Genomic DNA, 27,023 nt, shown 5'->3' with positions numbered 1-27,023 from the left:
TGCTTCGCTCTTCAGTCATGTCTTCGTATAAGTATAATAGTCATCAATTTTAAATATCGAACGGCGTAGCTCAATTTCGTTCTTGAAAAAAAAAAAAAAAAGTTCTTTATTTGGTTCTTTTTAATGAAAAAAGGCGGGAAGAGAAAACTTATAATTTTTAACTAGGTAATAAAATTATTTATTCTTGTAATGCCGGTTTTTTTCTACTTACCTCACAACCGAGATGTAAAGCAAAGTAGTTAGCTCGGGCGTAAGCATCAATGGCACCCTCGAACTATAGGGCTAAATATCTCAGGCTGCAATGACAGCCCTTGACTACTAATCTGCTATTAATTTTCGCTAAGAAACAAAAGATTAATAAAAATGACAGGTGGCGCTAGTGTGCTAGCAATCGCCCGTGGAATTCGTAGGTACTCCGTGAAGTACCATGCTCCATGAAGTACCATGGAATTAGAAAGTACTCCACGAAATACTTACTAAATCCATGCAATCGCCTTACCCAAGATCATAGATTATTAGAAATACAATCTCTTCTAGTGATCTACATCCCGTCGGATCCGCTCGTATTTACGACAGGTGTTCCATGGGATCTTAAGTAGGTGCTGAAAAATTCAGCCTAGTAAGTGCTCTGAATTTTTAACGGCCCGTTTTAAAAATGAGCCAATTATGTATACCTACTTGTGGACTTCTTGATTGTGTTTTTTTGTAATCGGGAAGAGTTTATAAACGGTTTTTCGTTGATACATTTTTTTAAATCTTAATAATCTTCTTTTTGATTTTAATTTTATTTAATATTCATAAATTAGATAATAAGGCCGACGTTTCTTTCTTTTCGAGTGTAATTGACACTGGTGTCAGATTTGATACAAGTCGCCTAAAGGCATCTGACATTACTTGTACAGCTACCTACCTAACGGAAAGTAGCCGCATATACACTAGTGATATTAAACTATCGACCAGAGTGCAGGTTGCCTCACGATGTTTACCTTCATCGGAAATGAAAACTCCCTACATGAGTCAGATTGCACAAGGCGTGATAAAATATATCCTGCTCATACCATAACCCTGGGACTTCTTGGACCCCCTTGTGGATTTTGGCGTAAAATATACCCCTATAACCTATAGCCCAGGATATCTCCTTATAACCTCTTTATTTGGTGCTGAAATATTTCCAAGCAACTTTGTTAATTAAAATCATAAATTGAAATCCAGATGATTCAAAATGACTTTACGCGGATAAATTAAAAAGTAATAAAATTTGAGTGTCGTCGACGTTGTTATTGCAACTTTTTAATTCTGCCGGGTAGCCCTCGGCTAGACGGACACTTCACACTTATTCGCAGATTACTTTTTAATGAAACTTCACTTTTTGCAATTTGTTACAAATTTAGTTCGCTTTCAAAATTGTTTATACAAATTGAGATGAAATGAAAAAGATAATATTTTTACCGAAACAGAATGTCTATGTCAGTTTTCCACACTAATTTTGCCATATGGTTCCTTATAACATACATTTTTCTGATGAATTTGTCTGAAAGTATGGATAACGAAGACCACGCGAAGTGGCGAAGGAAAAGACAGACCCTGTAGCGTCAGCCCAAGCTTTATGGCTGAATAAAAATCCCTGATTTCGCTTAAAGTAAGAGAGATAATAGCGGTCCCAGTATTGGGCAAAAATCTTGTTCTTTCACCACCCTTTGTCGAACTTAAGTCAACAACAAAACCCAAAAGTTCTGATTTAGAAAAAACAACTCTAACGAATATGTGCAGGCACCATACCATCCTATACGAGGTATATATATAGAAAATGAACCCTACCTGTCGTGAATTTACCTATATGTCCCCGATACTGTCATTTCAGTTGATAAATAACATTATTCAGTTCAATGAACTCGAAAATTGACGGCGCGCTGCGGGCACGACTTTCATTTGCAAATATCTTCGGATTTTATATGGAACTAAGTAACCGCGGACAGTAGCTTTTTCTTAAGAAAATCATAAATATCATCATCAGAACTTAACAGCTAGGCTCTTGTCATTGGAGTTGCTTCCATTCCTTTTTTACCTTGTCAACTTTTTCACTTCTTGATACGAAACGATCATCGTTCTTACTTTTTCTTTTAATTGTTTTATTTAGTTAGCTCTTGATTTTCCTAGGTATCTTTAATACACGGGTAGAATATACCCAAGAATAACATATAGTGTACTTTTTATCCCAAAATTTCCACGGGAACGAAGCTCCGGGGCGCAGTATGGATATCCTACTTATATAAATAAATTCTGAAGTAGTCTAAAATTTCCACAATGCATATAAATTCCTATTTCAATACAATTGAAATCGTGCTAACTACATGTAATTCTTACCTGTCCTAATCTAACCTGCGTGGTATTTATAAAATAAATGGCTTATCCGTAAAAAAAAAATATTTCATTTTGTGGTACAAGTTTTATGCGTGTCCATATATTTTCATTTGTATTGCGTATATTTTTCCTTTATTACATCCATGAAAAACAACACCAGTTTGAAATAATGGTCATAAGCCACGGTATAAGTATTACCCTTAACTCTTTCCTCGAAATCGTACTTTGCAATTTCAACTTAATTCCGATTTGTTTAGCTTCAAATTTCTGTGTATTCAGCTAAGGTATCTTATTGAAAAGGGATTTTGTTTCAAGATTTCGTTCGAACGAAGTGAAATATTGAGCTGAGAATAACACTTGACGTTTGCTTGATAACAAACTACTATGTCCTATTATTTACTTGAGTAAATATTTTTTATATAGGTATCACATTAATTGTCTGCCCCATACTCGCTATTACGCAGTCGCATTCTCGATAGTGCCCTATATAATATTAAAAAGAAATCTTGAAAATTTGAAGATTTGAAAGCGTGATATCGTGCTATCACATTTATTAGTATGGATATATTAATTCCCTGTCCTAGTGATCTAAAACGAGAAAGGCATTATAAGATTATTTTTTTCAATCGAATTTAAAAAAAAAACTGGTTCCAAGAAAATTAGTAGAATTATATGTAAAATTTGAATTTGTTTACATAATACATAAGGGTATTGAAATAACCAAATACAATTAAATTTCACTTAAATTGATCAGTTTTATTAATTATGAGATTTTTGACTCCAAAAATGGTGACGCGCATATCACATTACTGTCGTACAAGCTCCATATATCATTTTTGACATTAGACAAAGCTTGATTTGACTAGTTGGGAAGTCGCCAATTGATGGCAGTCCCAGCACTCTATTGTCTTAATCACACATCCATTACCTGTCTCGTCATTCCCCATTCTGTTTCATACGATTGTCTATAAAATATGTATGCGCACTATCGGTCAATCCGTATGTACGTAAGCCTCTTTGCGCTTTGCATTTCACAGGGAATTTTATATTTTAAAACTCCTTTTGTTTCTAGCAATTTTTGTTACAATCAGAATATCAGATGAGATTTTATGAGATTACAAATACAGGGAGTGAATGTAACACTAATAAGATAAAAATGTGAATATTATTTCGCAAATTATATATGTATTCATTTGGACATGTTAATCATTACACTGCTAGTTTTATCACTATAGTATAAAATGAAGTCTGTCTGTCTCTATGTAGGTATACTTAGATCTTTAAACTACGCAACAGATTTGATGCGGGGTTTTTGATAGATAGTGGGATTACCCGTGTTATACCTATTGGAAGTACCTACATTTAATCATATCGATTATTATCCTTTTTTTTTCAGTAGCTATTACATGCCCCACTGCTGGGCAAAAGCCTTCCCTCTCTCTTTCCACGTGTCCCTTTCTTTGGCCTTCTCCTTTCATTATTATCCTAAATAAACAAAAAGTCCCTATTGTAAAAACCATATTTATATAGATACAGCACGTAATATACGCTTTACCGTCATAATCCTAAAAATGACAGGAAAAATACTACATCACATTTTATCTCCCTAACGGAACACTCTCTAACCCCGATATTTACGATAATAAAACAATCAGCAATCTCAATGCGATATTTTAAACATAAATCAATGTTGATCAATGAGGATTGCTGCTTTGTTAAGGCATTATTCCTTTGTAATAATGTTTTTAAAACGATTTAATTTAATCAACAAATGCATAGCGTAAAACGTACCAATACCTTTCCCATATACACAAATCCAACTCTTTAAAATTATATATAGATAAAGAATGAAAAAACGCGTCATATATTTGGCAAAAATTTAATAAGAGAGTCGTCATTAAAGTTGATTTATTTTTTTAAAATGCTCAATAAATTTACGTGACGTTGATTATATTTTTAAACGATCATGCGTTATATTAAATAACTATACCATATAAATAAAATACATGTCTCTTTTTCACAAAGCAAAATTGTTTTTAAGAACTTCATTATAGCTAAAAAATTTGTCTCAGTAAACCTTAACAGGTTGTCTGACTGAACATCACATTACCGGCGTGAAACAAAACCTCTCCATAAATCAGCAGCGTATTGCTATGTCATCGAGGTAAATCACCTTTTAGTTCAGATTAATGTGCCACATTCAGGCGTGCGAGCGTGAAGGTTTTATGCTGGAATCTCAATGAGTAAGCCAAATAGGATAATGTAAAGAATTTGCCAATGTACTAAGCTTATTGTTCAAATAAATACACAAGCTTACAATTTTATTTTCATTTGTCGAAAGCTTATTTATTACTAGCTTTTACCCTCGGATTTGCCCACGTCAATTTTCCATGGGAACAGTATTTTTTCAGAGATTAAATATATATCATTTCTTGCACTATTTTACGAATGTCGTTTGAATAAAAGCTTGGAGAGGAACATACAAACTCACTTTAAGATGTATAGTAGATATTAATTATTTTTTATGAGAATACTTGATGTCCTCTCTCTTTCATCCTTGCATATTCGGTTACATTTGGAGCTGTGATGCCCCGTGGGTTCGCGTAAACAATCAACTATCAACCATACAATTTTGAATATGGTTATGCTTTTACAACCGGCTGCCTGCCTGACGTCAACCCCCTTTGTGCCTGTGTCCCTTAGTCGCCTAATACGACATCCACGAGAGGATATGGATTGTTCTAACAACTAAACATATGATATTTATTCGATTTATAAGTCAACGATTAATAAATCATGTAGGTATACGGAAGGTCTATTAAAAAAATATTTCCGGAAATATATCCCCCAATTCAAAGTGACCTTGTTAAATTGAAGCAGTTATTGATTCTTAATTTTCCTCGGTCATTATAATTTTACGGTCCGTCTGTAGCCACTGTTACGCATTGCTACGGAATTTCGTGACATTTCCACTTATAAACTTCCACTGGGGAATCAAACCATGGCCCCTTTTTAAAAATATTTACAGAATGCATAGTTTAATTATAATTAAGAAAATAAGGACAATATTAATGTGGTACTTAAGTACATAAAAATTGTAAGTTCTGTAAAAAAAACTAGTAATTGATCTATCCCTCATCTGAGCGTTTTCTCGGTTGCTTTCGCTTTTGAGCGTCGAAGCCCAGGATCCGCTAAAACTAAAACTTCTGATTGCTATTCCCTAAATTTTAAAATCTTCATTTACACTTAATACTAAAATGATAGAATAATTACAATTATTTTTACGAAACACATTTAACAAAGATTTATTTATTAACTAGCGGCCTATCCCGGCTTCGCTCCAGTAAAACCATAATAAATTACACTAATAAACCTACCTAAGGAATCACACAATTTATTTTTAAAATCCGCATCGAAATCTGTTGCATATACATGCGTAGTTTAAAAGATCCAAGCATACATAGGGACAGACAGTGGGAAGGAGTGGTGACTTTTATACTATGTTTATGATTAATGAATAAAAAGCATGGTCAATTGCTATTATTTGTTGGATTTTTACTATCTTTGGGTTAAATTGTTCTGAATAGAGTACTAACTATTGACCTTTGAGGGTCATTACTGCTTCACGAGTTAGTTGCCACTATATGTAAAGCATTGAAAATGTGGTAATACGAATGAACTATTCAGAAAATGAAAGGGCTTGGTTAGTATACAAATCATTCAATGAATTTTTGTATGCCTTCACGAATAATAAGAAATTGGATAAATGTATATTTGGCCTTCTATTCACCACTATTAATAAGTACAAAGGAAAAAATACAGATCGATATACAAAGAAACATTAGATAGATACAGATAGATCCCTTTGCAGGGCCAAAGATTGCGATTTGAGGGCCTCGTTTGACTGTAGAATTTATTATAATACGGCAGTTTTACTGACGAAATAGATATTAAATAGTGACATCTTCCTAGCCCACTGCTAAACATGAGAAAAATATCTTGGTTATAGCCCTTTCCCTTGGCCATCTTTTACATTATGCGCGGGAGGAGACGCAGCTGGCACATTATATGTTTCTCTTTAACTCCAGACTAGCATCAAAGAAGAAAATAAATATCTACAGATGTTTACCTTGTGCTACCTTATATATTTTTTAAATTCTTTCTTTTGAAATATTTGGTTGACTGGAAGAAATCCCTTTCTGGTATAAGTCCGCCCTTGTACATGTACTTTTTTTTAAATTCCTTTATTTGTATGTGCTTCCTTGTAATTGTACAAGGAAGCACATACAAAGAGACAAACAAAAAAGCATTCAAATTCAAATTATTATTTAAAAATTGTGAAAAACACAAAGTGAAACGCTATAAATCAAAGATAAAAATATAGCTACAGTGTAAGCTCCCCACATAATTAAATACATAAAAATTGTGAAAGTAGACCGTAGAAGTTGTCGGTTTATTTGTGGTTCTATAACAAGAAAAGTTTTAATAGGGGAAGAGCTAGCGTTTGCCCAATCATTGCGGCACCTATTTTGTACATGTAGTATTTAAAAAAATATATATTTAATATTATACTAGAGCCCCGTCCCGTCTCGTCCGTAGTTGGTTGTTTGTAATTGAGCGAGCGTAATTTATTTTATTTTCAAAAAATATGCCACACTATATCAATATTTTTTAGTAGAAAGTATTACAGTTTTCCGTCATATAGTGTGGTCACAGTTGACTAAATGGATTTTGGTGGATCCACCGTTTTCGATTTAGTCAACTTGTTGATGACGCTTGTCTGAGGTTGTTATTTTAAGACGTGTCTACTCTGTGCCATAAATTACTATTAAAAGAATAAAATATTACGATGGATGGACATAGCTCCGTAACAGTTTACTAGTATATAGAATTCCTCACGGTCGTCGGCGCCGCGTCGGTTGTGAGAATCACCTTAATGGATAAAAAATCATTTTCTCTCGGATAAATTCGCAGATCGAAGCTATGGTTACCTACCCAATCTCAACACTCTTTTGCTAAATTACATTTTCCATGCCAAATTTACTACACAAATTTATTACGTAACGCGATGTCGGAATGAAAACCTATTTTGTTTCCGCGACCATTTATTGCAAAATTTAAATCCTTGTTTTCAATCGGGAAAATCGTTTCGGTTTCGGAAAAGCTTTATTGCGAAGCCATTCCCAATTTATGTAAAGCTCAAACGTCATAATTGAAATGATTGGTGGTAAACTCACGATTTTCTATGTATATTTATAGTAATGATACGATACAGTGTCCAATTATGTGGGCACTGACGCAAAGGTTCAAAATTAAATTAGATAATATTGATACAAACTCCAATGACGCGGGCACTGATGCAAGTCAGTCCGAAATTAAATAATAAATACTAACATGCCCAAAGTAAAGTATTTTTATTTTTTTACAAAGATAACTTGATAATACCAACTTGAATTAAATAAAAATGAAAACGTTTCAATTTAAAATGGAAATATCTCATTGACGTAATTTTATTTCAGATTCGCTTCCATACGCAAGCGCATGATTTGTCCTCTAATTTATAGTGAACTTATGTCGAATGTCACTTAATCGAATGTCACTTATATCGAATGTCGTTTATAACGAAAGCGAATAAGAAGAGCCAACATCGAGACCTTTTTAAGTAAGGTTCGATTGCTACCAACCCTCTCTAAAAAGAATATTTTTCAAGTAACCCTGTAATTTCACAATTTACTTTCCACTTGGCTGGACGACAAGCGCGTCAGTAGGCGGAAAGAGAATATCTCAAATTTTAATTAAAACTCTGTTTCCTCTGGTTGTTGTGTTACAGAGTGGATACTCTGTGCATCTACATAATTAGAGTTTGGACTGAATGCGATCAATTGTTGTTTGATTTAAAAATTCACTGTACGGTACATGCATTGCGATATGAACACATTTTTTGTTAAAATGATTTAAAAGTCGTATTAAAACAAGTCCGTAATATCTTATCCGTATAAGTGACGATAACTTATAAGTAGTTCTAGGCCAAATGTTTTTCCTATTTTTAGCCAACTGACCAAAGGAAATAGAAGTTTGTTTATTCATCCTTATTTATGAAACGAACATAAAGATAAATACATAAAGATCTGGCTTGTATATCATGACCGCACTGGAAACTCCTGAATTATGAAAACAACGCTCTGCTTAGAGCACAGATGAAAAATTTAAATGCCTTACGTCACTTTGCTAGGTAAGCTGAGATGCGAAATATGAATTATTCAGACTAGATTCCCGCGTGTAATAGTTCCGATTGGGCTAGTCAATATGCGAGTATACTTGCACGATGATGATATAACCTGTATCTCTGCCAAAATGTTGTGATATTCCTAGTTTCATTACTACGACATATATACTGTTTTTTATTTATTATTGACCGAGCGAGCGAAGCGAGCGAGATCTCCGTTTCAGCTTGGCCAAAAGTGCTTTCGTATGTCTGTGTGTTCTCCTCTAGAGGTCGCATTTCTCAACCGATTCCCGTGAAATTTTTTGGAAATTTTTGAAAATGGCAGAGTTGGTACAAATGGCCTATGCGCCTTTGGAATTGATGGCTCTTACCACTATTTCGTGTTTGTAGTGACAACGAAATAACAAAGGAATTTCATTTTCTATTATGGCATACACATAGACATAATAAACGGATATTTTCATCAGCGTTGTCAAAAGATGAATATTCCAGTTCTTTTATAAAGAGATTATGACTGATTGGCTTGAGCGTCTAGAGTTCGAATCCCGCTGGAAGGCGACTTCTTTTTAGTTCACTATAGGTATTTAAGTAGTTTTATTTTTACGACCGCCATTTCGAAGTTCGAAGTTTACACATTTTTTACTTATTTGTTATTAATAAAAAATATATGCTTATATTATTATAAATATATTTTTTTTTTTTGCAATTTTGTAACTACAGGAAACTTTCGTTTAGGTGCTTAAAGTCTACTTTACCAAAATTACCACTTAACCAAACTACACTTTGACAATCTTTTATTGTGAGACTAAATTTCAAGACAAACTAAACGATAGAGATTGTGTGGTTTTATTAAAGAGTTCAATGTAAAAAAAATACGGTGTAAAAAGTTTCTTCAATTTACAAAGCTCACGAGGTCTACAGATCACAGAGGCACTAGTTTATTGTTATTTAAATATTAAATACAACAGTACATGTGTATCCTATTACAGTATGTATAAAAGGAAGAAAAAAACAATCTTATAACAATATCACATTAAAAAGAAACATTTAAAAAAAAACATTATTGTAATTGTGTATTCCAAGTCGACTCACATTCGTCATTCTCGCAAAACCGCAAACAACTCCTGACAAGCATCTTACATCCATCACCATACACGTCACAGAATGTTATAATATTGGACAAAAAGTACTAATACTAAGCCTATTGGCTTCATATTTTATTCTACCCGATTGTCCTGCAAATCTTACTTCTCCCTCGTTAAGTATTAAAATCAGTAAAAAAAAAGACATTTCTTTAATATCACGGTGATTTTTATAGTAGCAATCCTACAGAGAGAACTTCAGACCGTTTTGATAGCTCGTTTCTTATTCTCTTCCAAGCGCGATTTGGCTTTCTTCCTTACCAAAGAGCGTCGAAACATATAGGTTTCTCTTTCCTATTTTTCTTCACCGCTTCGCACTGTCTCTGTCGTGATTTATCGTCAGACTATTCGGCCAAACAATGTTACTATTGACGATATAACAACTCATATCTCAATACTAGTCCAATGTGACTTTTACCCTAGTTTACCTCAAAGTGGAGTTGATAATGTGTCTCTCAAGATTATTATTTATGAGTAACTTACGCCCACAAGATCTCGCTCGCCCTGTTTATCATTTTGCGGATAAACATAAATAGTAGCATCATACTTTTTTGTAATAAATGGAGGTGCAGGGAAGATTTTCGCCAACGTTGTTGTTTGGAAAAGCTAAATGTGTTTTGCTTTACGGTACTGGATTATACCGAGAATTTGACTCGCTTCGTGCTCGTCTTGAACAAGATTTTTTGGGTTCTAAATTAAAAAAATAAAAAACGGAATCCTAACACCACTGTTTTTATATACATTTGTGTATCACAAAAGCTAAGCTTGTTTGAACCGTAAAAAATACTTACGTGTATTTGATTTTAGCACTACAATATTATCAATCCAGTGTATGTCACACGAGGTGAATAAGCGACACATTGCCTTGGCAGCTCACAGGTAACAATGTCACTCCCAAAGGGAGTTGACCTCAGACAGACGGTTGACCCGAAAATCACAGCGTAGTCTTTTTTTTTTCTGATTATGTTTTACGCGGACCGCTTCATAGCTTCATAGTTGGTTGGTTCTTTCATCTTGGTTGTTCCTAGTTACAGCTTAGGGTGTAACTAGGAACAACCAAGATGAAAGAAAGTTTATTAGGAACTAGTATATTCTGATTACCCTAAAAAATAAAGTAAATACTTCTATATAGCAATTAACATGTAAATTGCTACCTATATTAATACTAAATAATTCAGCTGTGTGGGATACCTGTAAATATTAATGTACAATGCAGTTTGCAGTAAATTTAGGAATTTGTTTGATGGAGGATTGAGTAACAAATATAACATATTGTAATACATCCTCAAATTTAGAAAATGTTCTGACCTAAAATGTAATATTTTCTTTGTCTTTGATATAAAACTAGTTATCCTGCACGGATCTCAATACCTTGAGAAGTTTGATGTGCTTCCGACTGTACCTAACTTAATCTCACGAAGTCTGAATGTCGAGTCTTTACAAAATACTAATAAAAATAATATGTGAAACAAATTCATAAAATAACTTACCATTGTGTTTCTTACATTAAAAGCTTAGAACAATTATTTGGAATAAAAAGAAATATTCCAACATAACCAACAAATGTTGATCCATGGCTTACCGTCAAAATCAATTTGACCCGCCGACCTCCTCAACGTAAGATAGGTCAAAATAAACTGGTCTTTAAACTGTAATCATTCACACGATCAACATGACAAATATACATTGACCTCTCGTTTTTATGATTTTCATAAGGTTATAATAAGGCTGACCTCAGTCTGCCTATTTTCTTTTGGGTTATTAAGGTCATTTCTGTTACGGTGGATTCGTGTACTTAGCAACTAATAAATAAGTTATTATATTGACTAGTAATCCATCCCGGCTTCACTCGGGTAAAAACATAATAAATTTAACACCGAAACTTTCCTCAGGAACCACTCACTATCTATTAGTGAAACTTAGTAACTGTGGTTTCTGAGTTTATCGCGAATTGACAGACAAACGCGGCAGAGGACTTTGTTTTATAATATGTAACATAATGAGGACTAACCTCCTCGATATTTATATACCCATAACGAAGGACAACGCCAAAAGGAAGCCGCGAGCGAAATCTAGTAATATATATTTATATTACATTATTTATACAGTATGTATAAATACTGTATATGTACAGTATATTCGTCCACTTAGTTGTAATATAATTATAAGAATCACATTTGTTAATTGACCATGGAGAAAAGGCTGAGGTGAACTTTCTTCTTCACCTGTGCCCTGGGGAAAAAGCACCTCCAGCAAAAAGCAGTCATTACTGATTGATAAATGTTATTATAATTTGAACCAATTTTTTTATGCTCAGATAAAAAATTAGTTGATTTAGTTACTTTTATTGAGTTAGATTTTGTTTTGTGGGATGATAACATGCTCTCCATTTAAATTTGCATACGCGTGGACGATGAAACATATTATACAAACATAAACATAGGATTAAGTTTATTTTTTAACACCACATTGTCAAAAAAAATTAAACTCATGTTTTTGCAAATAAATAATCTTTGTATTCGTCTTTGAGTCATCAGTAGACTTTTGTACCAAGTGATGCATATCATCCCAATTTGAATAAACAATTTTGAATTCGAATTTGTGGCTAACCTACCCCTTAAATCGGAGTTCTAGTCGCACTGGTGACGTGCACAGTGTTTCGACAACTCACTGAGCTGAAACAAAGGGTATTGGGCTACGAATACAAATATATGTTATGTATATAAATATAAAAGGTATGCTCGATGAAGTGGAAAGTTATGAGTAGTGACATTTGTTCCGCTCCCGTCGGAAATATTCTTGTTCGAATATTACACTTTTCACCTTCGTTATTTTGCTTAACAACGTGATACGCCAGTAGTTTGTAGCTTGTGAGAAATAACTATAAATATAAAAATTGACGAGAAAAAGAAAGTCTAATTTTTGAATAAATGATTTGAATTTGAATTTCGATTGAGACATAAGAGAGTTCATACTAATATTAAAAATGCGAAAGTCTGTCTGTTATGCTTTCACGGTTAAACCGCGCTGGACCACTTTTGAAGAAATTTTGTTGCTGGTAGTTAAAGAATAGCAAAGCTAGTGTGCGAGTACTTACGGCCTTAAGAAGTAATTTATTACATCATCTTTCTCATATAAGTGTATTCCCGATTTCTTTCTCAGCCGCTAAGCATCGGAGCCCAGGGTCCGCTAACTTAGTACACCAAACTGGATAGTAATCTTCACTATATTATATCAAACATGACTGAAGCTTGCCCCAAACAGAGAATTTGTTTACACAACAAGAACTCTGTGATTTCCTTGTAAATAATACAGATGTTTGTGTACGAAATAAATTGAATAGCAAATTATGTTTTCCAGGTACCTTTTACGAAATCCACTGGGACCCAATACACCGCAGATCAAAGGTAAGCATCCGTTTTTTTTTAGTATTTGTTATCATTTACATATTTTCTCTAAATTCTAGGTGGCAATACTAATTTTTAAACTACCAGGCGGCCCACCTGATGGCAAACGGTCACCACAGCCTATCAACGCCTGCAACACTAGGGATGTCACACGCGTGTTGCCTCTTCTGTGGCCTAGGATCTTTTAGAGAGGGTGTTTGTTAGAGGTAGTGTAATTACAGCACACCCTGTCATTAGATGCTTCTCTCACCATTTAAACCGGAACACAATAGTGCAAGAACTGCTGCTGTTTGGCTGCATTAAACGAGAATTAGGTGCAGACGACCTTTCTACCTAGTTCTAATTCTATATTTGATTAGACCAAGTAACCACTGATACAATTTACTGCAACGGTGAGTGAGAATTGTCTATATTGTCTCATTTAAATATAAATATATATTAAATAAATATAAATAAATATATTAGGACAAATCACACAGATTGAACTAGCCCCAAAGTAAGTTCGAGACTTGTGTTATGGGATACTAACTCAACGATACTATATTTTATAACAAATACATATAAATATAGATAAACATCCAAGACCCGGGTCAATCAGAAAAAGATCATTTTCCATCATGACCCGACCGGGGTTCGAACCCGGGACCTCTCGGTTCAGAGGCAAGCACTTTACCACTGCGCCACCGAGGTCGTCACATTTACATCTTGTGTGTTTAATTCGCGGGGCCGCAATGCTCCAAAGCCCAAAGTCCACATAAAAATTGAACCTTAAAATTATGAAGATTTGGCTGTGAATTCACAACATTCTTCAACCCTTTTTGGAAATCTGTGGTGTTAGTTGTTATTGGCCAATCATCTGTTGAGGCTTTTCATCCCTTATAGTCACCTCAAACGACATCCACTGGAGGATATATAGTGGTCCTATTCTAGGTAATAAATAGCCTTTCTAAACACAATAGTGACACTAAATCCTCTATTTTAAAACCACATCGCAATTAAATCTAAATCTATTACCCAAACTTGCAAATAAAGCAAACTGCACACGGGCCACAGATAAATAACCGCTATAAATAATCTGCTGGTGACACCGCCAGTGTGGAGGGGTCTTTAGCTCGCGAGAGCCCGTTTTAAGACACCCTGTTACACCGAATCGTGTATTTTCCGATTTTCTTTGGGATACAGAAGAAGAATGTTAAAATACATCTTCGTGTGTATTAACTGATACTACTTAGTATCATGAGGTAAAAAAATAAATAAAAAAAGAATATTTATTCCAGGCCCAGATAGTTACCAGATCTAGATTTTATCAAGATTTTCGAATTAACCTAAAATACAATCAAATTGATTAAGGACTCGAAATTATTTTCAAGACAAAATTCAATTATTTTACAAAAATAACTATTTTGGAATAATGTCGCAATACAGTTAGTCACAAACTTATTAGTCTGAACAATTGTATTTGATGATTCAATTTACATATTTTTTTGTCATACAGATCTAGACAGATATATATTTCTTACAAAATACTGTGTTTAAGTTTTAAATACTTTTTGTTTTTATTTATAATTTCATAATTTAATTCGTTTTCTCTAGTATCTATAGTAAGAAAATTAATACAACGTATAACAAAACAGGTCTATACTTCTATCCCTGTTTCCACGTTCTCCTCGGTGTAAATGCTGCCATATTTTATTGGAATGCCTTTTGTCGTTCGTTCCCAACGATTTGTTTTGCGAGACGACCCTTCTAATGATTTGTTTTCAACTTCGGCCAATTACGTGGAAGGATTGCGCGAATTTTCAGTGTTTACAAATTTAAATGTAAAATTTCAGTTCTTTATATAAATTTCAACATATCTATCTATAATTGTTAACAACAATATCCACGTCAGAAGTAGATTTTGAAAATTTTAACTATTATGTTTATCCACGACGTGCTTCATCATAGTATACACAAATTATGTGTATCTGCTACGTCAAAACGCTACAAGAGTTTCACAAAAATAGCAATTCCTTAAAGGTTTGGCGTTTCTGGGCTACAACGCTCAACGGCTAAGCAAACAACCAGGAAAACGTTCAGATGAGCGAAATAAGGTTATTTGAGTTTCATTACGCTTCATGGAAAAATTACTCGTTATGTGTATGATGTGTGAAATGAGGAAATATTCGATTTTTAATGGATTATTGTGCATGGGTCTATATCTATAAGCATACAAGTTTAAGCCATACTGTAATATATCATACTGTATTATGGCATAAAGTTTTTAAAGTATAATCTTCTTATGCATAACTAACGTAACCTAACCTAAAAGTTAATTATGCTACAGTTACCCATATGCTAAAAATCAATGCCTTTATTATTATGCCAAAATATTTGCCAAAGCCGGTATGTCAAAGAATAACAACATATATTATGTATACATATATTTTTGTTCTACAAAATATATTATGCGAAAAAAGGGACATTGTGTAAATATACTTACCAAATCTACCAACACTGATTTATATAAGATATTTTTAATTTATGTCAATGCCCAAATAGTATTAATACTTAAAATTGTAACGTCCTGTAAACAAAGCTGTCACTATTAACCTACCTATAGTGTATGCATGTTGTGTACATTAACACAGTCAGAACTGTAATTAAGCATAGTAATTGGCTTCCGTGTGTGTTGATTGCCATATATATATAATATAATTACATTTGTGTATTATGTCATAACCTTATTGCTCATACTCGTGTAAAATACAGCCGATGTCATGCTGCGATACAAGAAGTTATGGTTCGAAAATGGCGAAAGTAACTACCGAAAATGATCGGACTTTTTCAAAATATTGACATAAAAAATTCGTTTTCCATAAAATGGGGAGTCCACATTTCACAAAATCATTCTTCATCGAAAGCACGTTACGTCGTAAAATTGTTTGGTTTCTCGAAATATAGATAAGCTTGAATTAAAATAAACGGTAAATTCTGTTCTGCTTGATATAATTAGGTTAGGTTACAACATGATAATAAAGTTTAAGTAACTTGAGATATAAAAAAAAAATTCGGCGAAAAGTGCTTTCGATGAAGAGTGATTGTGTGAACTGTGGACACCCTCCATGAAACAAGTTACAAATGATTTATTTTCATATGAAATCTATTGTTTTGGTGAATGTGCAACTGACAAGAAAAAGAAGAGTAGATATTTCATCATTTATGAAATTTTATTTAAGTCGCCCAACGGCTTTTGCCATTACTTTTGCGACTAGCGCCATCTAGTGTTAAGTACTCAGGTATATACTGACTGGTGAACTAAATATTCAACCAATGTGCAGGATTCCTCACAATGTTTTCCTTCATCTGAAGCAAATGTTAAGAAAACGAGTATTTATTCCAATGCGTTTATACGCATTGGAATAAATACTCGAGTAACACGAATAGGGTCTGAACCTAGGACTTTTTTTTACAGATAGATGACAGTAGACCACTACTGGATTTAATAAATATAAAAGAAGCGAGTTACCTATACGAAATTTTGAAAATTTGATTGGATTTAGAGTATAAGATAACCATTAGACCTGGTTCAGATCTAGACAGCAATCAAATCAGACTAATCGATTGATAAGATTACAGAATTGCAATCTGCGAAAAGCGATCAAGGGAATTAACTTACTATTAAATTCTCTCTCATCTGAGCGCTTTCCCTGTTTCTTACACAGCCATAAACTCATAGGGTCAGGACTTTTAAATCTACTTGTGGAAGTGTTCGTGTATTATGATCGTACACCTATGATCAAAAGGTCCTAGGTTCGAATCATCCTCGTACCATATATGTTTGTATACCAATCTGAGTCCTAGACCACTTGCTAGTAATGAACCATAGGTTTAGGATATTTAGGATGCAGGGAACTTTATGTAACAGACGGTCGTCTTAAACACTATACCACAACCGCTTGAACTAAGTACAAGTTAGTAAGACAAGTTTATTTGTTAGAGAAAATAAAAAATCCTTAAACTTTCAATATTCATTTCGCTACAACTTTTGAACGGCTGAACCGATTTTGATCAAACATATTTAAATCAAATCAAAAATCAAATTAAAAAACCGCATCCAAATCGGTTCACCTGTTAATGAGCTACGGTGAGACGTACACAGACAGACACACTTAGCGGTCAAACTTATAACTCACCTCTTCCTGCGACGGGGGTTAAAAAAATCGTATCAACCTCACATAATATTTTATCTTTGTCGAGAATAAAGAAAATTCGTTGCTATTGCGCTCTCACAAATCATTGTACGATCTTTTCGTGCCAACGAAACAATTCTGGACATTATCAGATAACCTGTTTCATCGCTTGTATTGTTAGTTTATCTGTCATATTGTAATATGACAGATAAACTAACAACTAGATAAATCTATCTGAATTTATTTGCCTATCCAACACTTGTGAAACATATCTTGTCCTAACTATTATTATAAATGCGAAAGAATGTTTGTTACCTATTTACGCATAATCTACTCAACCAATACCAACCAAAACCATCGGGCCTGCTGATAAAGTACTTCATAGCCTATATATAACATATCGAACAAATAGCGTTAAAAAAAATTGTTTCACAAGTGTTAGGTAGGGCTGTCTCTGGCCACGATCCGACTTCCTTTATCCTACCGATCCAATGTGGCGGATATGAGAGACACAGATCACTTTAGATATGGAAGTTTTATCAGATTAAAATATGATTATTTTATCAGAATGTGGTGAAACGAGATCTTAACATTATTTCTACAGTTATGCATAATCTCATTATCATAAACCTAGGCACTAAATCCAAGCTAATCTGGCTGCAGATAGCTAGCCATTAGCCGCTCGTTAGAAGGCTAACTGGCAATTTGCTGCGGCGCGTTCTTAATTATTTACGTGAATATTTTTAGTGATCTGTGACTCAAATGAAAAAACGGATCTCTTTTTATATTCTCTCTCTTTCTCGTCTTCCCGTTTTTCCGTTTATTTCTATACTGGGACACCGCAAAATTAAACGTAGAAATTTGAAAATTCAACTGTGATACAGGACCGGCCGGTAGTACACGACCGGCCGGTCCGGTCTGACGTCAACCCCTCCTTAGGAACGCGCTTTTGTCTACAGCTGAAAATGCTCTGTGTTCCTTAGTCCCCTCGTACGATGTCCAATTTTCGCAATTTCAAGGTGGCTTCCATACGAAAAGTTGTTCAGTACCATGGACTGAGCATGTAGATACCTGTATAGGTAGTATTAGGTAGTATTCGTGTGATGTGAGCAATATATTCATTTCATATCTGGTGCCGAGTAGAGATGTACAAATTAGAGCAAAATTAGTTGGCCGTTGGAATGTCAGCTGTTTCACAAACTATGTCTTTAAATTATATGTATAATAATAAAAACAATAATGGAAGTAGGTGTTTTGACTTCAGAAGTACAAAATTTTGAAATAAAATTACTCTTTTATTTGTGTCTAAATCAAGTAATATCCTAATTTTGACACAGATAAAGTCAGTTCTTATAAATTAGTGTCTGTCAAGTTATTGTATAAAGATAATAAATCATTTTATTGTACTTATCAGATTCATAGTTCTTGCCTGAAGCCTGGCGTGTGAATTATTTCATTGTTATCAAGAATCAAATAAGTAGTTTTATCTAACCCCGTCATCTATAAAACTTAAGTATATTTTAAACTATATTTGAAATTGACAGAAAGACACAAAACATACTTTAGCTTAAAATATTATTTAACTTGGTTTGTGAATATCAGGGTGAAACTGGGGTAAAACTATAACAACATCAAAAATGTACCCTTTCTGTGGCATCAAGTGTATGAGCTATAGGTTTGGGGGAGTCTAATCAAGGATTTTACGGTCTACCACCTGGGTGTACACTTCAGTGCACATTACCTGATCATGGTATTGGAATTTCCTGACATCCACAGAGATCTAAATGTACCTATATGGACAAATCACATATTGAGTTAATATCAAAGTAAGTTCGAGACTTGTATTATGGGATGCTAACTCAACGATACTATGTTTTGTAAGAGAGATACTGGTATCAAACCTGCTAATGACTACATGAGTACATCTAAACAAGCAACTTTTATTCTACGACTTTTCGTGATTATTGTTTTTTTTTTCATATACAGAAATACAATCTAATTTGCGATTCTACAATTCATGTAATAGCCAAGCGACACGAGACAGTACAGTAGCGTTATATACCGAAATCGAACAAATAGTTAACGTTTTATAGAAACGACATTAAAACAAAAAAAAAATGTATTTATTACGTTTAGACAAAAGCCGTAGAACGAAAGATGTTAAGTCTCTGGGTACCTTATGCGCCTTTGGAAGGTTATGCGTTAGATACCAGTAACCCTGTAAAGATAAACATCCAAGACCCAGGTCAATCTGAAATCAATCATTTTGACTGGCCTCGACCAAACAAAATGTTTGATTCTGGTCGAGGTTCGAAGCCGGGGTCTCCAGTGTAGCAGCCCGGCAAAACGACTGTGGCGAGTAGGCCACTGTCATGCAAGTAAATTCCATCGCTACAACGAGGCATCATATCACACCACCACTACGTCATCGATCATACGATACCCCCGTCGCCTGCGCCTACGCGTCTACGAGAAGCTCCGCGCACACATCCATGCTATGCAAGCTCCGCCCTCTCTGTGATAGCCGGCCAATGACCCGCGGGCCGTGCTACGAGCTACGATATGGTGGAGGCATCGTCTATTGTCTACGCGAGGCAACCATCTTTGACTTCGACCCCACTGCTGGCAGAAAAAGGTGTCAAGCGGGAGTCGGCATAGTGTATATAATAAGAAATTTTGTATTGTTTTTGCACTGTCGAAGAAATACACCACTGGTCGCATACAAGTTTTTATTTATATACTTCCCTTGTCCAGTCTCGAGATTAGTAAGTGTTAGGATACCTAGGACACGCATAGCACTTCACGACCATTAGGCTACAGAGGTCGTCAAAGATCGACAAAGAGCAGCATACATAATTATCGCCTAATTAGAAATTACATATATTGGTGTAGCGTGAGTTTCGCCCCATAATATACTCCATATCCTCCCGCTGATGTCGTACGAGCCGACTAAGGTATACATAGCTTTAGCAACTGATAGGCAATAATAACATTCCCAAAGAGGGATTACCATCTTTTACTAATTTTATATACGAATATATATTCTTATTTTTACAGACACAATTAGAAGAAGAAGAAGTTTATCAGATGGCCGTGTGATGATCACTCAGCATTTTACGGAAAGGACAGTCACTCCCGGTGGCGATGTATGTAACTTAAAATATTAGTGTAATCCATACTTACATAATAATATTTACGTTTATACTTTTTACGTTTATACTAGCTGCGCCCCGTGGCTTCACTACCGCGGGAATTTCGAGATAAAAGATACCCTATGTATAATTTCAGGTTATATTCTACCCGTGTACCAAATTTCATAACAATCAGTTCAGTGGTTGTTGCGTGAAAGAGTAAGAAACATACATACACACATACATCCTAACAGACTTTCGCATTAATATAATAATATTAGTAGGAAGGATATTATAGTATGTATATTATATATAACTACTAGCGACCAGTCCTGACTTCGCTCGGGTAAAAACATAATAAATTATACCCCTAAACCTTCCCCAGGAATCACTCTATCTATTGAAGAAAACGGCATAAAAATCCGTTTGAGTTTATCGCGAACAGACAGACAGACGCGGTAGAGGACTTTGTTTTATAATATGTAGTATAAATAATACAGTATATAAGTTCGACTACACTATACAATTATATACACATGACGCTATATCCTATCTAAGTATATAAGACAGCTGTAGACACAAGAGCATTGAGCAATGTACACCCAAAAAACCTTTAAAAAAAGTGTATTCAAATAATTCAAATGATTGAACCCAAATGAAATTTGACTTCAGCCGTGATTTCAGATCAGTATGCAATGCGCAGCCTCCGGAGACAGACCACCTCAGTTTGTGTGGGAAAGAGATGGAGTAGCGGTCACCAGCATTACTGAACACAGGTATATTTGTCACTAACTAATAGGAAGAGAGAGAAGTAAAAGCCTAGTTTAAAAAGAATCACTACTCTTATTGCCATACATAATTTTCAATGTAAAAATTCAAATGTAATGTGGTTAGTTCTTTAGGCTTGGTAATTTCAAATGTGAAAAAAAATAACGTGGATATTGCTGGCCAGTTAGTTTTTTTTTTTTTAATATATAATCACGGCTCTAAGAACTAATAATTTTCAAAATTCAAACATTTATAATTAGAACGCGTCATTTGTTATTTTTTCCGTGTCCATCCATATTTGCCATTTTAGTTTACTTCAAAATAAATAGTTAAAAGATATTTAACCTATATTTATTTAAAGAAAAAAAAATAACGATGTGTATCTAATGAAGTGAGGAACTAAAATCCTTGCTAGATCTCAATCTCGTCTAGTATTTAAAATACAATACATAGAAAATTCACTATTTTCCAGATACGCGTTAGGTCAAGTGATGACGTCAGACAACTCAGTGATGGCTCAGCTTAACATCACCAGGGTAAGGGTGGAAGATGGAGGGTTGTATTCCTGTACGGCGAGGGAAGGGGATCACTCTGCCAGTCACGAGAATAGGTTGGATGTATATGGTAAGGGATGCTGAAACTGTATTTGGCGTATGGTTCCCGCCCTAGCATGAAGTCTTGACAGCGACAGAGAACAAACAACAGCATTACTAGATACATGCGACCGTAAAATAATAGTTGTCGTATTGTGATTTCTCTGTGGGAGTCTTCAAAATTTTAAAATTGATTTTCAAACGGAATTTTTATATCTCCTCTCAAGCGTGTGCTTGAGAGAAGTGATAAAATTTCTAGTACTAGGGAAAGAGATAGATTTTATCGCGCTGTTTTCTTTCGCAACAAGTTGTTCTAAAATATCAATATATTTATCAAAACAAACCCCTCTCTCCTTGCCTCTGTATAATAAGTACAATTTACATGGTCAAGTTTCGGGTATTTCATGTGCAAAACGATCAATTTGTGAGTATTTACAGTCCGTCAAGAAAGTGAAGGAAATAAATGAGTGCGTTATCTCCAGTTGGCGGGCAACACTGTTGGTTTATCAACCAATCTTGGCCATTCTATTTGGTATTGCAATATCAAAATAAAGTAGTTCATTAAAAAATCCCTTTTTTTCACTTTCTTGAATTTTTTTGCTGATAAAGTGATCGTATTGTACACTAAACCCTGTACTGTACCCTGTTTTTGTGCAAATAAAGTATTTGGAATTTTAAATATTCGTGATGCTCCAAAAATACTTATAATAATTTCAGGTCCTCCATACATAAGATCATTGCCGCCAATCAAGATTCAAAGTGGAGAATCAGTGAACTTGAGATGTCCCTATTATGGATATCCTATAAGGTTTGTATCATATTGGTAAAGTGTATCTAATTTTGGATAAAAAGACACAGTGAGTGCTCACGCGATTGTATTACGCGATTTTTTGTTTAGTGATAACCTGTAACTATAAATAAATAAATAAATATATTATGACAAATCACACAGATTGAGCTGGCCCCAAAGTAAGTTCGAGACTTGTGTTATGGGATACTAACTCAGCGATACTATATTTTGTAATATATACATATATAGATAAATATCCAAGACCCGGGCCAATCAGAAAATGATCATTTTCCATCATGACCCGACCGGGGATCGAACCCGGGACCTCTCGGTTCAGAGGCAAGCACTTTACCACTGTAATATATTTATTTATTTAATATTATTATATTTACCTCTCTTACTTGTGTATTGGGATGTAATTTGCCTATTATTTTATTATCTATAGCTTCGTGGTCCAAGTCCGAAGCAAATTTGATTTTCGTTTGTTTTGTGCGCATGGGCACATGTGTGGATTTTTTTCAATATCAGTCATAGTGGCAAGACTTCACTAGCCAGTAACACTAACCAGTGGGGGGAACAATGTTAACGCTTTAACCGAGTGCTGAAAAAATGCCTAATTCATGGATAATATCATAAAGATAAGAAACCTCACAAATCAGTAATAACATTTTTGCAGCAAAATCGACTGGGAATTCAAAGGGCAGATTCTGAACACGAACAGCTTATTCCAAACGAGATACAAACGAAACATACATCACAAGCGAAAATCTAGAAGAAACGCTCCATCAGTCAACAATAATGGCATACTTACAATCCCAGAAGTTACTAAGGAACAAAACGGTGCAGTTTACACTTGTATAGTAACTAGTCCATCAGGAGAAATGGCGAGACGAGCGTTCGAAATTCAAGTCATAGAAGCGCCTATTCTCGAAGATTTGCTCTTAGGGAATAATCTTCAAGAAGGACAAATTGTTAATATCTATTGTAATGTTAGAAGCGGTGACTTGCCGATACATTTTGAGTGGCTAAAGGATGGCAAAAGGATACCCAATAGCCTGAAGGTAAGGATAAATAATGTTTTTAGTAATATTTGATTTTTGTTTCTCTTATAACATGTTGTGTTCTGTTTGAACCTTTATTTTGTTGATATCTAATTTTTTTCTGGATTTAGGATATCTTGTAAAAAAAATATGTTTTTGATCTACCTACGACCTTATTTTAGCTTGTGATACTATTGTATCATATTAAATCTTTATCCAAGACCATACAACATTATAAGAAAGGTGTATGTGCTTTAGGTGCACCAAATTTCATACCAATCCATCCAGTCGGTTTTGCGTGAAAGAGTAACAAACATACAACATGCATCCTGACAAACTTTCGCATTGATAATATTGTGGAGACTATTTAGTATTTAGTATAAATTTTTTATTCAAATTAATTTAGTTTTAATTTTTAATTTTAACTTATTATTGTGTTAATTTAATAATGAAATTTAGTGTATTTAGGACAAAACCGTATTTAATTCATTGTCAACACATATTCTATAATTCTCATTGTAAATACATGTTCGCTTAGTAATAATATCTTTATAATATTAGTAGGATATTCTTCTATATATTTTCAGGTAGTAGAAAGGAGTTCGGAACTATTCAGCGCATTGGTGATCAAGAAGGTGTCATTGGAACATTGCGGGACTTACACTTGTGTCGCTTCGAATCACGTGGCTAAAGTGAATCGGTCCACTGAACTTTACATTAAAGGTAACTACATTAATTAACACACTGAAAGAGTTTAAAGAAATATATGTACAATGGTAAACGATCAAGATAATTCCCTCTGAGAAAAACTGTATAAAATTGAAATCATATAGTTCCTACGCACAGATTTCTAAATGGTTTTGTCTTTATTTTTTATGTGGCCTTTACACTGTCGCCGATCTCGGACTGATGCACGAACATTAGTATGTATGAGTGCTTTTATTTACCGCAATGAAAAATCAGCAATGTAAACCGAATACGCCAAACTGTTCGCGGATTGTGTGGAGCCGGCATTAAGTTATTCGAAAACTAACGTCATGATTCTAGAAAAACGTCTTTCCTTTGAAATAAATTAGTCAAAATACGTTTTGAACATATTTTAGTGGCTCCAAAATGGTTGGACGAACCATCAAACTCCTCCCTGTTATTGGGCAGGCGGGGCACGGTATCGTGCAGCGCGAGCGGGTACCCCCAGCCTCAGGTGCATTGGATGAAGAAGGATGGTAAGCCTGTAGATTTAGATTCCCTCTCCTTCACGCTTCGCGTGTTCCCGTGCGAGTGGCGGGGCTGTGAGGCCAAGAAGCCGTGGCAACACGGAGTTAGCGGAAAAAACTTTTTTTATATACTAGCAGGCAAACATGTGGTCCACCTGATGGTAAATGGTCACCTAAGCTTGCAAAAATACCAGGGATGTAACACGCGTTTTGTCATAGTACCCTGTAATTAAACTGCCACACACTTAAAAGATTTTTGAAATTTTAAAGACTGGCTGTGATTTTATAACCGACCGCCTGATGTCAACACTATTTGTTTTTTCCTCGTTCCTAAATCGTTGGAGCCCAAGACCCGCTTTCCTACCTTTTACTTCTCTAAACATTTTTTAAGCTTTTGAAAATATGATATACTTATTTTTAAAAATGACAATTAATTTTTTTTTTCACCCTCACGAATTTTGTCTTTCCTTCACTGTTTTTGTTTCTTTTGTTTTCTAAAGATTTTGACATTGACGTACGTCGACAGTCATAAAATAACAAAACAATAATTCTTGCGCTGGTCTGCATTGACATCTGTCAACGCGCGACGAGGCAATGAGCCTTGGCTCTTACTCTGTATTCGTATAATTTCTATGGTTATTTATTTCCAGTAATACTGGGCACATGGCAACCGGTTCTCGAACTGGCTGGCGGGGGGATCCTCAGTCTGCCCAACGGAACCCTAATCATTGAGGAAGTGTCCTTGACTGACGAGGGACTTTATTCGTGTAATGTGGAGAATGGAGTGGGGCAGCCATTAAGCAAGACTATTTGGATGAGCGTCAACAGTAAGTGACAGCAATCATGCAAACAAGAGGAGACTTCATTGCCATGTTTTATACATATACACTAGTTTTTGCCCGCGGCTTCGCCCGCATCAATTGTCCACGGGGACAGTACTTTTTCAGAGATTAAAGGTCTATCATTTCTTGCAATATTTTACTGTCAATTACATTAGAATAGAAGCTTGAAGAGAAATAAAAGCTTAACATTTTCGTAGATATTAAAGGAGATTGATCGAAAAACTGGAATAGGATTGAAGAAATCTGAAATTTATTTTAGGACTCTGTTGTATAGAATATTGTATTCTCCCAATTGGTGACAAAACAAATAAATTTTGAGCACTGAACACATGCAAACACCATTATTTTCTCTACTCTATCACATTGTATACTTTTTAATCGTGTACTTTATATAATTTGTAATCTATTATATAAAATCATGTAAAAACACAATGGTTAACATGATAGGGATCAACACCGTTTAAACAAGTTTCTTTCCGAATTTCTTACTACACTAATAATTTAAAATTTGGCGTGAAAGTGCCAATGAAGATGTGATTTCTTGTCCTAAAGGACAAGTCATAGTCACAGCAATATTCAGAAATCACATCATGGAGGGATATTAAAATATTAAAATATCCCTCCAGCGTAGCAGTCTGGCACGAGGACTAATAGGCTACAGATGTTATTTTGTTCACAGAACCAGTTCACTTCGAGTCATCATCTGGCAATGTGACCTCACGTCTCGGTCACCCCATCACTTTGGAGTGTCGGCCTCTCGGTGACGACCCCATCAGGATCACCTGGGTGCATGATGGGAATATTGTGGAGTTTCAGAATCAGAGGTATTTGTCAACAGTTTAATTTCAATGTATGTTTGTTTGTACCAAAAATAGTAGAATACAAAGTGGGCTCCCGCTGTCTCTGTATCCTTAGATCTAAAAACTACGCAATGATTTTTTTTTTAAAGAATGATTCTAGAGGAAGATTAAGGTAAATAATTTATTATGATTTTATCCGAGCGAACCCGGGATGGACTGCTAGTACCAAACGATTTTTCTTTCTTTCTTTCCTCGCTTTCTTTCTTTCTTTTGCCCGAAAAACCCGAGGTAAAGTCTCAAACTGTCGAGACCTTACTTCTCTCGATCTCCTTCTACGACGTCCATGGGAGGATAATGAAGTGTTCCTACTTTAGGGCGGGAACAGCACATTAATGAATAGAGTTATTTAACATTTAATAACTACAACATTTACTCCCTATAGTAACAATGTATACTTGTAAAACTTAAACTAGAGTAATAACAATAAATTGTGTTAATTACAATTATAATCGAGGACTATGGTTGAAATAGGAAAAA

The 27,023-nt window shown here is 34.7% G+C and overlaps 1 protein-coding gene across 5 annotated transcripts in view; it reads left to right on the top strand.

Moving 5' to 3' along the window:
• The window catches only part of LOC128680825 (cell adhesion molecule Dscam2-like), a 153,568-nt gene that overhangs the window by 104,726 nt on the left and 21,819 nt on the right, over window positions 1-27,023 (top strand). For 3 of the 5 annotated variants that reach the window (XM_053764262.2, XM_053764263.2, XM_053764261.2), the window contains exons 8-17: window positions 13,090-13,136; window positions 20,366-20,454; window positions 21,124-21,215; window positions 21,680-21,831; window positions 22,518-22,608; window positions 23,267-23,651; window positions 24,218-24,353; window positions 24,734-24,853; window positions 25,495-25,671; window positions 26,366-26,510. In XM_053764262.2, the coding sequence (XP_053620237.1) occupies window positions 13,090-13,136; window positions 20,366-20,454; window positions 21,124-21,215; window positions 21,680-21,831; window positions 22,518-22,608; window positions 23,267-23,651; window positions 24,218-24,353; window positions 24,734-24,853; window positions 25,495-25,671; window positions 26,366-26,510 (1,434 nt within the window). Of the gene's footprint in view, window positions 1-13,089; window positions 13,137-19,994; window positions 20,263-20,365; window positions 20,455-21,123; window positions 21,216-21,679; window positions 21,832-22,517; window positions 22,609-23,266; window positions 23,652-24,217; window positions 24,354-24,733; window positions 24,854-25,494; window positions 25,672-26,365; window positions 26,511-27,023 lie in introns of those variants that run through there. The other 2 variants (XM_053764264.2, XM_064436823.1) reach the window with 2 other exon arrangements.

Source organism: Plodia interpunctella, chromosome 25, assembly GCF_027563975.2.
Source record: "Plodia interpunctella isolate USDA-ARS_2022_Savannah chromosome 25, ilPloInte3.2, whole genome shotgun sequence".
NCBI classification, from domain to species: Eukaryota; Metazoa; Arthropoda; class Insecta; order Lepidoptera; family Pyralidae; genus Plodia; species Plodia interpunctella.
This window is presented reverse-complemented; position numbering and strand designations above follow the sequence as displayed.